At 37.4% G+C, this 13,808-nt stretch overlaps 1 protein-coding gene across 6 annotated transcripts in view; it reads right to left on the bottom strand.

Moving 5' to 3' along the window:
- The window catches only part of fam184ab (family with sequence similarity 184 member Ab), a 216,016-nt gene that overhangs the window by 133,965 nt on the left and 68,243 nt on the right, over positions 1 to 13,808 (bottom strand). The window contains exon 1 of one of the 6 annotated variants that reach the window (XM_082504921.1): positions 11,205 to 11,917. The exons of the other annotated variants lie outside the window; for them this stretch is intronic. Within the exon in view, the coding sequence (XP_082361047.1) occupies positions 11,205 to 11,222 (18 nt within the window). The 5' untranslated portion in view covers positions 11,223 to 11,917. Of the gene's footprint in view, positions 1 to 11,204; positions 11,918 to 13,808 lie in introns of those variants that run through there. 6 annotated transcript variants of the gene reach the window in all.

Genomic DNA, 13,808 nt, shown 5'->3' with positions numbered 1-13,808 from the left:
AACTATGCTGTTTCATCTTCACTTCCCCACCACACTCAAACCTCAAATTTTGTCACTCTAAATTGCTTGTGAGTGCTATTTTTAGACATTATTTATTTATTTATTGGCTCTGCTGCCAAGATTGGATTGTGTACAACTTGCAGAGATGCAAAAAAATATGTTTGGAAGATCCTGGGCACTGGCTTTTGTTGCTTGGTTCCCAGTGCCAGTAGGAAGAAAGGGTTCTGTAGCGTATGCATGTAGAGCAGCGCTTCACGTAGTTTGATCCTGGAGTTCAGAACAACTGCACCGGTGCTGAATACTTCTGTAATGCTGCTTCTAATTAGTAAGACTGCAATGCAAAGCTACTTAATGACATAACATCAAAAGATGTACATTTTTAGGGGTATAAAGAGATAATATTTAACTGTTCTGCTTTTGTCTCATACAGTTTTACAGAGAGAATTTTATAGAAACTGGATGCACCTGAAACTACAAAGGTAAATATTCATTGTCTTCATTGAGGTAATCCACTTGTTAAGCCCGACTTCATTAGTTACTTCTGGCTCTCAGAAGCCAACCAAACTGAGTAAGTCCATCAAAGTGTGGCTCACAAGTGTTTAATGTATAGCTTTAACCTCCTGAAGCTTTGCAATATTTGGAGTCCTGGACACAATACTAAGCTTAAAGACATGATGGAGAAGCTTAGGATGACAAAAGAATACTTCTGGGGGGCTCGTGTCTATTCAAAGACAGAGTAATAGCACTGCAGCAAGTTCAAATGACTTTGAGTGAAACTTCCACAGAAAATAAAAGTGAAAAGTCCATCAGGCTTTGCCAAATGAAACGGGGATTGTTAAGGCCAAGATTCAGCTGAAGTCTTTGAACTGGCAGGATGAAAGCTGCCAAAATAAACTCCCATAATAAAGCGGATTGTTAGTATTTGCAACAAAAGTATTAAATATCACCTACAGACCAAACAAACAAGACTTGGAACTGTTTGTGCCCAAAGCAGGAAGTGAAAAGGACAGCTTCTAAAATTTTGTACCGTTGTCATTGGATTCCCAACGACTCAGTGAGGGAAAGAACATAAAAGGGTAAAAAGATGCTGCTTCTTCTTGGAGTTTTAGCAACTTCAAAGGATCTAATGGCCACTAAGAAAAACTGCCAGCTATCCACACACACACCTAATCTCTCTTATCGGGTTTTTCCATCAGCTGACGAGACTTTGATGATAATGATGATGTCTAATGACCACCATTACACTACCTTAATGCAAGCCGGTAGTCATTTCCCACCTTGTAGCTTCAGAGCTTTGTCTTAGGAGTTCAGTTGGTGTGTAAGCACGTGAAGGAAAGCTTGAAATGTGTTGGGAAATGCACAAAAACAGAAAGAAATACAGTATATATTCCTCATTCTCTTCATTCTTTTCATTAAATGCCAATTTTCTATATAGAAGCGAGATTCCTCTTCCTAATGTTCAATGATATATTTTATATGTTTTATTTCTCATTTAAAAAAAGTTTAATCATTTTTATTTTTATTCTGGTAATACTGATTAAGACAATTAACAGCTTATAGATATAAATCACTGTTGACTGTTTATATAATATGATACATAGAAACATGGTCATGCAATATGTGTTAAAATTTAAAAACAGAACAATAGTGTAAATATAAAAACATCAAGGAGATTTAGAGGTGAAACCAAGTAAACTGCATTAACATGGTTACCACTTAATTCAAATTTCAAGCCTTTGTGCCAGGTGAAGCTAACGATCAACCTCGAAGTGTAAAAATATGAATGCACATTTTAATTAGTAATGTTAACTGCTTCATGCTTTAATTTCTGATTTTGAATTAAAGTTCAAAAATAACACAGTGCAGATATGAGCGACTGCATGTCGGTACCCATGTATTGATTTCTGCACACTTGGGAATAAGATCGTTAATGGTTTGGAAAAAGGTCAGTGGGTGGGATCTGGCATTTAATTGCTCCAATAACTATTGATGTGTCATTTCAGTGGCAGAAGCCTTTTAGTCAGTGGGCTGCTGCAGAAGGTAGTCAGTTTAGTGGAAAAATGGGTTTTGCAAGCAATTAACTTCATTATTACTGCTGCATAACAAACTATAATTATTATGTTGATGGGAAGCCTGCTTTATTTTCTCTCTTTGTCCCCTGTCCAATCTCCCTCTGCCTGAGTCTTAATTCTTATGTCATCTTTTTTTAGTTAAGCTACAGAAATGGAGAGAAGAAGACATTTTTACTACTATTTAATAATACTTTTTTATTTATTTATAATGTTTAGTTATAATGTTCCACTTGTAGATCATCTTATGACACGTGACTCACTTACATTAGCTGATGAGGACCATCATATGCAACTGAAAACTGTAACTGGAGTTCATAATTTGCTGTATAATAAAAACAATGTCAAAGATCAAAAGTTAAACACAAAAACATGAGTATAAAAAAGTGATGCCATGCATGTGACACATGGTTATACATAGGAGACCAGTCAGAGAGAGAAGCAAATCCAGCAGGGACAGGACAAGAAGCAACATTTCTACAACCAAGCCAAAAAGTCATGCACAAAAGAGATCAGTTAGATAATGAGGCAGTACACAAGGAAGAATATGAGAAAGAGCAGGAGGTAAAAGACAAGATGGGCTACATGAAGCAAAACTAGAGGAACAGGAGGATCACAAGATGTAAAAACAATAGGGCAACATAAACATGAGGAAGAAACACAAGGAATCCCGGATGCAAATGAAGCAGGAATATAAAGCTGAAAAAACATACAAGAAAGCATAAGCAAAAAAATATGAGGCCATGATTACGAACTTGAAAACTTGTGCAAAAACAATCTGGCAAGTGGGAGGTGAAAGACAGACTGTATATTTATAGAGTGACTGATTAACTAAAAAACAGGTGATACAAAGCAAATAATCACAAAGGAAGGAAAGACACAAGGTTAAAGTGACAGTGTAAAAAGACAGAGTTAGAAAATAAAACAGGAAATGATGATGTGAGGCAGCTATTCTAACCACTGACCCAGCACCGTCTTGCTTGTGGTCAGTGAGTTGTGAAAGAACAAAGGTCTGAGTAGAGTATAATGTACAATCTCGTGGCGTTCCAATGTGATATCCGCTATAACGGCTTTAAATACTACTTGGCTAAGCAATATGTGATGAGACATGAGTGCCAAATCCTCCCGAGCTGCAGTGAGGAACATTGCTAGATAATTATCATTATCTTCCTGCACTCATTAGAATTTAATCTTAGTCAAAATGGAAATTTAATTTCTAATTTGGAATATAAGCCTGTGGCCGTATCATGCATTGGTTTACATTACTCCTATTTTTTTACTTATCTTGTAGAATTTTATGTCATCCATGCCATGTCACAGTTAACTCATTCACTGCCAGCCATTGGCAGTGAATGAGTTAAACCCATTGACTCATTCACTGCAATTGACGGCTATAGACGTCAATGGCAGTGAATGAGTTAACATGGTGCCTACAACCAGTGAACTAATTATTCCATTTGATTTATAGTTTGTGAAGGAGACTGTTAAAGCGATTAGGGGAAGTTGATCATTTTTTTCTGGAGGAAACAGTTTTTCATTAATTTAGAAAATTTCCTTAATAATGTCAGTGATAGAAGACCAGCATACAAACCCAATCCAAATCTCTTTAAGCAAGCTTGAGATCAGGCACAGGGGAAGCAGTCAATCGGGTAAACTAAGCAGGTGAGGAGCAGACAAGAGGCCAGGAATCCAAAAACAGTCCGAGAAAATGAACATGAAGAATATAAAGCAGCGAGTAGCTTGATCAGAATGAAAAGATGATCCGGTAGTTAACAAGATATAAAAATCAATATTTGCAGCTTAAAATTTGCAGAACGATAAGAAACCAGACTACTTACTCCTCCCATGCAGACTTCAGTTTGTGAGTCGTGCAAGTATATTTCAAAATTCATTTGTATTTATTCACCTGTCTAGGAAAAACAGTGATCAACTTACAGGGACACTCTTGCTCAGGCATCTGTCGTTTTCTGCATTTACTTTTACTACATTTGTCTGGTTTGTTTTATTTTATTTAACTATTTTGCTGAATTGAATGTTATCATAGTCTTTGAATTTTATTGTACTTTTGTATGTTTTTTTCAGTCATTAAGCTTCTTTTTATCTTACATTTTTTTTAAATTATATTCCATTTAACTTTACATGTTTCTTTTTTATCATTTTCCCACATTGTGCTATTTTGTTTTGTCAACTTTTATTTACGTGTGTCGCAACTATATGTGTTTGAATTTCCAATCAATTAAAATGGAGCTAATACTGACACCGACAGGTGGTGACACTAGCAGGAGGAATTACAAAATAAAACAGGAAATGACTTGCAAATACAAATAATCAGTATGGTAGTGCTGGGGTTACTTCTCATAAAGACCATCTATTTTCAGATTGAATCCAACATTAGTATCAGCTTCCTCAAGTGCCACCTCACACTTCTACTGTGCGCTACATCGCAGCTTTTCCCCGCAACATCATCTGAAAGTTTCATATTTGCAAATGGGGGGGGGGGGGGAAGGCACTGTGCCATCTCATTTCAGCTGCCTCAATATTATTCATTTTCTGGGAGAGAATTTACCGAAGCACGGAGAGAGAGATAGGAGGTCTAATTACTTTAATTATAATGTGCGGCTGTGATCTGCTAAACTGTAAGGTGCACCTTAATCCGCCAGCTAATTACGGGATGCTCTGTGGCAGCGTAAGCAGCGGCGCTGTTAAGATAGGTTTGAGCCGGTGAGTAAACTACAAAATTTGGTCTTTATTTAATGCAGATTCTGTGATCTGTGGATCAACTTTGTTAGCATTTCACCAAATAAACACCATCTGATTTTAATTGAAGGATCCTGTCGTGACTTGTCTTTCTGGCGCTGGATAAGGGGGAGAAAATATTAAACGCGTGAAGCAGACTCACTGCAGACTGTACATATTTTCTGCTCCTTTTTTTGGGTAAGCTTTTAATGCACATGCTTTTTGCAGCTTGTCAACACTGTTAAATTAAAGAAGAGGCCACTCAGTGCAGTTTTTTCAGATTTTAACATTTGAATCCCTCCATATTTCTATCATACGAATAACACCAGAAAAAGAAAACACATCATGCTCGGGGACAATTCTTCAAAAATATAAAAGAACAGATGCATGGCCTAAAAGTCAACATCAAATACGTCTAAAAGAACGTGTGAAAGTGCCTCTTGCTTCTAAAAGATCGGTGACTGCTCAACAGTCAGTTGAGCTAAAATGTCAAAATGTACTTTAGTCATTTCTGGTTTTAATTAATAACTCGTTGATTTGAACATGATCCAAATTAGCTTAATATTCAGTTTCATTGTAAAGTACCTTTATTTCAAAAACTTGTAGTCTTAAATAATGCATTTGTTCTCATTGTTTTATACACACTTATTTACTCCCCTTGACATCTGTCTCTCTCTCTCTCTGTTCTGCAGGACCAGAGTAGCCAGTGACATTAAATGTTACCATTAAAGGACTGAATAGATGCCATCAATTCCCAAAACCAGCTTTTATTAGCTTAATTTGCAGTGATGCATGACTTAACGCACACATTTTAATTTAACAGAGAATCTGATTTACTGGGAATCATTAGCTGCATTTGGTTTTTAGAGCACCGTGTAATTCACCAAACAGACTCAGCGAGCAGAAAAATCAGCTTTACAATCATTTGAAGACTCTCCATGGGGGAATAGTTTGCGCATCACTTCTTTTGGAATACACACTTAATAAATCCTACTCCTAAAACAGAGTCACTGTTGCTCAGCAATACGCAAATGCATGCCTAAAGTAGCGCCAAACACTGGAGGGATGACATATATTTATCATAGATCTAAATCCAAAGTAAAATTTTGTTGGAAGCCAAGTATTTTTAGCTGGCATGAAAGCCAACTTTCTGCACTCTGACTTGATAATTAACCAGTTACTGTGGCAACTACTGCAAATACAGATGCGGCATAAAAGCGCGTGACAACTAGTGAGAGTTTGTTTATAACTGGCTCCCAGTTGCCTTTAGGATTGATTTTAAAATCTTATTGCTGGCTTTTAAGGTTTTAAATGGCACTGCACCTTCTTACCTGTCAGAACTCCTTAGTACTTATCGCCCCAGGAGATCTTTGAGGTCAGCCGACCTGATGCTTTTAGATGTTCCCAGGTATAAATTAAAGACAAAGGGAGAGAGGGCATTTGCTGTGGCTGCACCCAGACTGTGGAACAGTTTACCTCCTCACGTCAGACTCTCCAAAAGCCTAGAAACTCTTAAAACTCACCTCTTTTCATTGGCTTTTAGAAAGGTTTAATTTATTTGTTTTATATATTTTTATTTTATTTTTATCAGCGAGGTGTTATTACGAAATTGTGTTCTATTGTATTTTTATCTGTATTTACTGTACAGCACTTTGGTCAGCCTTGGTTGTTTTTAAATGTGCTCTATAAATAAACTTGACTTGACTTGACTATATGCGTTGTTACTGTGTTACAAGAACTAAACAGTACAGACTCATCTAATTGAACAATGAGCACCATCTGGATGCAATTAGTTTACTGTAAGCTCTGAGTGCGTTGTTCTTCTGGTTCTTTAACACAACACAAAGAAGGAGTAATGCAATCTGTTTCTGGTGCATAATACTTTCATTCATCTTAACCTTTTTATGGAAATTCAGGAAAAATGAATACAACAAAAAGTCAGATTGTAGCTCATTTCTTTGGCCTTTAACCCGTGAATACTCAGGCACACAAACATTGAGTAGGGGGGATGCTGGGCTTTCTTTCGCCGCTGGTTGGATGTGATGTGATTTCTATATTATTTGCATAAATAGTTTAGCTCTGACAGACACAGTGACCCCTGCTTGGATCACAGAATTAAAGATTAGAATACCTTCATATTTGGCCAATATGTTAACCTAAGAAGAAACTTTTTGGACTTACTAACAAGTTGTTTAATGAGCTAAGATTTCAAGGTATGGTATGGTTGTGGTTACACCCTAAAAAAAAACATACTAATGCTACAGTCACACTGGGAAAAACAGTGGTTGATGAATTGTTCCCTTCAAAATGGTTCCTTTGAAGACAGAGACCAGGTCTGTGATTAATCACAGTCTGTTACAGTCTTTCAAGCGTCTTTAGTGTTTCAAAAATGCATTGAAACTGTAATAAGACAGAATCATTCTGTTATCAGTTTGCACCGAATGGATTCAAATTGGCAATTATGTAAAATTGGTGATAGTATAACAATTAACTGTTATAAACCACCAAAAATATCAAATCTGTTGCTGACTAAATATGCAGAAATTGACATTAAATAAAAATTCACATTCACCCATCTTCCTACACTCAGAGTCTAACCAGAACCCCCTAGTTTTAAAATTAGAACTCATAAATTCCCCTGCAAATAATGATGATGTTTCTGCAGGACAGCAATTTAACTGTAAAATGACACAGTCCCTCAGAAACCTTCCATTGCAAACATTGGAACCAGTTGAGTTGAGTCCCCTGTTACAAAGACATATGTTCCAAACAATTAGCATTCATTAGTCCAGACTGACTGACTATTTGGATTATTTAGCTGCTTACAATACAAAGGTACTTCTCTTTTTTTGGGCTATTTTTCACTCCTCTACCTTTCCTTTTTTGGTGACAGTCTATTCCCACTTGTTTAAATGTTATCGACAAAGAAGCTATGTCTGGAGTCTGAGAGATTCGTTAGCTTGCTATGTTATCAAAACCACCCCCACACCACCAGTATATATATATATATATATATATATATCTCATCCTTGCAATGGGCTCAGCGTCTGCATCCAGATAAAATAATAGACCATCTCTGTTTCCCACTATATGTTTGCATGCTGTATTATATGGAAAATAAAGCCACTGCACTCAGTGAGACTGAAATAAAGTCAATACCATGAATGCACTTCAATCTCAGAGGTTTAAGGCAAGCCTTACTAACAAAATACAGTGATTTTATGGCCCTTTAGATGTTTTTATTTTAAAACAAGAAGGAAAAGAGCAGCTTGATTTAAAAAAAAAACAACAACAACAACAATTCATTCAACACAAGGCGTGAGATTTATTTTTGCATTTTAGCATGAGTAAGCTCATGCTAAAACGAAAAGCAAATTAAGACCCTGCTGAGACATTGCTATAAATCAGCCAAAAAGACACCTTATGAGCATCACAGTACGGTATTGTGCACTGTCTTAAGCTACCCCTCAATTCTGTGTTTTGCTAAAATAATCGTAAATGTGGAGCAATTCATTGACATGTGTCCAAGCATTCATGAAAATACACTAAATAAAGCAAAAACAGAGTTCGAACAAACTCAGTATTTGGTGACCACCTTGATTCTTCAACATTAAATTCAAATCTTCAAATCTTGTCGCGTTCATTGTCAAAATGATCCCACGCTGCTTCAATCAGTCATGGACTGACCCACTCCATGACTGGTAGTGTTTCATTGTTTGTTTTTCTTTCCAGATATGCTTTGGCTGCATTGCCAGTGCACTTGGGAATAATAATAATAATAATAATAATAATCAGCCCCAAACTATTGCAGAGCTTGCATTGAAAAAGCAGCCAATATCCAAAGAAAATCTCTGAAAGACCTTCAAAAAGCTAGACAGCTGTTGCTCAAGACAACTTCAAAAAATGACAAGGAAGTCTGACTTTCTGGAAGCAATATATAAAGAAATTAAGGATAGCTCAAGACTTTTGCACAGTTCTCTATACCAATTCAGACCGATTAAAAAGACACAGAAGCATAGTGTAGATGAACTGAGTGGGAGCCAAAAGAAGAACAAAAGCATTCAGAGAATGCAACTCCACCAGAAAGACAAGGGCTATACTAAAACTTGATAATTTTCAGTCAGTAATATTTTATAGATCATTTGTGGTTATTTCACCCTAATGACATTAGTAATACTGAAATCCCTAATAATGACATGAACATTGGGCTAACAATGAATCAAATGCTTAGCCAACCTAGGTCTTTACGTCCAACAAGGCCTGGTGTATTGTTCTGAAGTTTGAAGACGAACCTTAAAAAAAATTGTGAGTGAAAGAGGCTTTTACTGATTTTCACATTTGTTGTGACTTTGACCACGACACGATTTTCACCTAAATTAAATCAGATCGAGCTGTTATTGCTATCTACCATCATACAAAATGTGAAAATGATATAATATAAATGATATACATACTCGCTCACTTCAGAGGGAGAACAAAGGTGCGTTTTTAGTCTTCAGATCTCAGTAAAAGATTTGGGAAGCAGCCTGGGTGGCCCCATGTGTGTGTGTATGTGTGTGTGCATGTGTGTGTATTTGTTATAGAGCCCTGAGTTGATTACAGCCTATGCTCCACTCCTTTCATCTGTCCACAGGTCCTGGCAGTGTCAGGCTTTGACAACAGCTCTCTGCCCAGGTTTTATTACTGAGGGGCTTCAATTCTCTCTTGTTCATTCTCACAAGTTTACAGTAGCTGGAAAAGCAATCAGCCTTATTTCTAATGTCTTCATTCACCCTTTGCTGTCACTGTAAGAGCCGAGGCAGCACCTGAAGAAAAGCTCTAGATGCACCAAGCCTGGTTTTCCACTAATTACCACATCTCTCCATTCACAGGAAGTCCCTAAACAGAGCTGTACTGCTGCACACAGAAACAGCAATTTTCCTTTGAATGTAGTGGTCCTGACCAAACTGTAACTACAATCCCTTTGTAATCGTAAAGCAGTATGGTGATAGAAAGTAGAGATGTGGAGGCTGACAAAGAGGAGTGAGTAATGCTGTGAGCTGTCACAGACCTGTGACTATGTCTGCCTTTTTAAACCTGACTCTGTTGTTTTCTTTATTTTAGCCATTCTTTAACCTTATTTTAGCTCATAAAACTCAAAACTTTTCACTCTTCTTAAACATTTTGTAGCTGCCATGCTGCAGAAACAGTAGTGCAAATATATACAAGAATATGGTAAAATGTCAGGTAAAATTGCAGTCATCCAAAAAACAACAGCTCTTCCCTGATGACAGATTTGCAAAGCTACTATCAGTATTTCTTTATTTCTACGTCCCTTTGCTGTTGTTGTCACTGGACTCCAAAGCAATTGAGATATTGCTCAAACCCACTGCTGCTGTAATCTGGCTGCAGTGGTCCAAAGAATCAAATCTGACAAACTGTAAGTTATTTGAAAGCTAAAAGCCTCACCTTAACAGCAAAACTGCTTTTTTCTATCTTTTTCATCATCTACAGGGAAACACACTGTGAACGTTTGACAAACAAAACATTCGTAAGTTTTTAGTTTTTAAATGAGAGTTATCACTTAAGATTTTATGCCTCTGCCAGCCAGCGTAGCTCAAATTTAAATTGCTCCAAACTAATGTAACATATATAGTGAAGACAATGAAAGAATTTTATACGTAATCAACTTGGCAGCTGACCAGATGTCAAGAATGATAACAATCTCTCCTTGTGTTTGTGAGTCAAGGCACTGACTAAAAGTCAGTGAATTTATGTGATGACAAGGCCTTCGTCATCAGTCAATCCCTCCACAATTCATGAGAATCATTATTCAATCCACATTATTTTTCATATTTTCATTAAACTTGCATAAGTTTATCACCTAATGGGTCTTGCCCGACACTGCGTTCAAGAAAAGCTCATATTTGTCATTTTACACGGGGCTTTTCCCTTTTTTCAAGAACTGCTTCTCCTCAGATTTTAGTAAAGTAAGGTTAACTTGTCTTGGATATGATTTCTAACTTTCTTTCTGTATTTTACATGTTACAATAACCTGTACAGTTTGATGGCTCATGAGCCAGTTGAGCTACTAAGTCACTAATGTTCTTGTAGATAATTATAATTAAATTTATAAATTATAAATAAAATGTAGAGGTTAAAAGCAAACAATCATTTTTATCATCATATGTCACTTCCAAAATGCAACAGTGGCATGACTTTGATGCAGTGTATGCAATAACACTTCAGAATAGATCAGATATTTTGATCACGTACCTCTGAGAAATCATGAAAGTAGTTTGTTGTCTATAATTTAAAAGTTAATGTGTATGTTATATATATATATGTGGGTTATATAATTTATATACTCACAAACTTGTGGCATGTTTTCATCTCTATGAAGCTTCTTAAATTGCTTACCATCAGCATAACTGTCATTAAGACAGAAAAAACACCTCCACATGTAGAAACAGCATCAAACAGATGAACCACAAAGCTGATGGCCTGCAGCCAAAAACACACCAGCTTGGGCAACTTGATTATTCCTGTTCTTATTTTCCATCCCGTTATCCGTCTATCTGCTGTGCTGGCTCCCTCCCATCTCGTGCTTTTCCCGATAAAACAGGCTGGATTGACACAGAGCTCACTTCAAACTTGAAAACTAAAAGGCTGCTCTGGTTAACAAACCGTCTAAGACATTTTAAATTGATGTTAATGAATTGTAATAGCAACAAAAATCACCCCGTGCATTGGATGACCAAAACGGGAGCAGACAAGCATGAGCCAGCAGTATACGGTGGCACAGCAGGTTAGCTGACAGCCTTTATCAGGGCTGATTAATGCATGGGGAACAGGGATGAATGGGGACACTAACATTCTCATGAATTTACTGTTTCTCTTTTGAGCTCATATCAAACTCCTTCCCTCCTCATCCTGCTTCTGCCTCCGAAAAAGGCGCAGAATGGGATGGGTGGGAACAGAGGATTAAATAAATGCAGAGAGTTTATCATTTATCCCTCCATTCATCCACTCCTCTCTCCCCGCTGTTACCCACAGGCTCTGAGGAAAACACGTTGATCTGATTATGTTTGTGAACGTGTGTGTGTTTCAGGAGGACATGTGTGTATTTGAATCCCAGACTACACACTCCTATGCTGAGGTGTAGTGAAAGCTTAAATAACACACAAAGGCAGCGTGTCGGACTGTTGAAATTAGTTTTTTTTTATGTGCACTGAGGATTTGATGAAGGCTGTTAAAGGAATGAAGGAATAGTTAATCATTTCTCCCACAAAATGTGGGCGACTGCTTTGTGGCAGTGACATAGATGCATGGACATCAACTCAGACTGTTTGTCCTGCTGTCAGTAATCTCCTAGCAGACATGCACGATGTCACAGAAAAATAACCAGCAGCACACAACACTCAATACAAGACAATTCAAAAGCACTGCTGTATTCAAAATATATATTAAACTGGGCTTTTGCAAATTAAGTGCAGGCATTTTTTGTCCAAGTGACCAAGCGGGGTAATTTCTATGTGATGTTGTGATAATTTTTCTCATAAAAATGTATCCGAAATCTGTTAAATGTGTGTTACCAGGCCAGTGGGTGACCCCTGGCAGCCTCCGGTCATTAGCAGATTGCTGTGGTTGCCTGTAGTTTGCATGGAAGACACAAACTTCAGTGAAGTGGTAGCGGCAATCATTGACACGGGCAGAGAGTTGCCAAATGTATCACGGCAACAAACATGTTTTGCAAATGTTCATCCCCTATTGAAAATCATAATTAATGAAATTATAATATTTTACAAAATCTGTCATAATTACAGAAAACAGTATAGGTGATCAATACCTATGCTACTGTACAAAATGTAATGTGGTCAAAAACGACCGGATTTGGTCAGTTTAGCGGCTAAAACAGCACAATCCTCCAGGCTTACAGTTTCAGTTGTGGGATTTTATGTTTCTTGTCAGTCCTTTCATATTTAGTCTCAGATGTTTTGCTGCAAAAAAACACCCTGTTTCAAGTCCTCTGTGTGGTTTAATCACTAAGGTAAAAACCGGGGAGGAGGAGGACGGAATAGACGAAGAGGCAGGATTAATCTAGTGGCAACAAGCAGCTTCGATATTGTGTTCAGCGTATGTGTGTGTGTTTCTTGATCTCATAAAATGTCCATGTGAGAGCAAAGAGCCAAATAAATATAGAAAGAGAATGAACAGAAGGATTTTAGCTGGCGCTCTTCTGTTTATGTCACAGGTTGAACCTCTCAAAACGCGTGTGTGTGTGTGTGTGTCTGTGTGTGTGTGCGTGCGTGCGTGTGTGTGTCTGTGTCAATGAACCATCTTGCATATGCACTGGTCTCTGAGAAAATGAGAGTCAGGCCCACTTTCGCTTCATTTACGCCTTCTTGACCACCGCTGACCTCCATCAGCCATCACATCAAAGATCTCTTCATGCACTAAGAAGCATGAAGTGATGGCCTATGTAGGTACAGTACTTTTCCCAGAGACATTATAGGAGAGAGACACAGCATTCAAAGGTAGACTTTGCTACTCCTATCCTTCATGTTCTGTTGGCTGAGCACCTTGACTGGATTTTCAATCAGAATCCAAGCTGCACAAAAGCAGATGGACGGTCTTACTGGTCTCTGTACAACTCTGAGAACTTGCCAAGAAGCCAAGATGCCATGCAGCACTGCTTATCCAGCCTGAAGATCAACATCAGGGATTTATAAGAGGATTTCGGGCTTTCCAGACCAGATTCTTTGTTAACTTTTGTTAAATTCTTACAAAGAAAAGGGTGTTTCTCTTTAAGAGCATGCTGTCATGTTATTACAGTTTATTAACAGGGATTGTATGTCTTATGAAGAGTTAGATGTAAGATTTTTAAAGACTTTTTTTAAAGCCACTCAGAATTCAATTTAAGACTAACTTAACACCAACCAAAATGAATAAAGAAAATATATCTATTCAACAACAGGAAATCGACAATGCTCTGCTGGCTTAATAACTACAGATATCCAGCTG

This window comes from Aulonocara stuartgranti (genome assembly GCF_965226115.1).
Source record: "Aulonocara stuartgranti genome assembly, chromosome: 15".
NCBI lineage: Eukaryota > Metazoa > Chordata > Actinopteri > Cichliformes > Cichlidae > Aulonocara > Aulonocara stuartgranti.
This window is presented reverse-complemented; position numbering and strand designations above follow the sequence as displayed.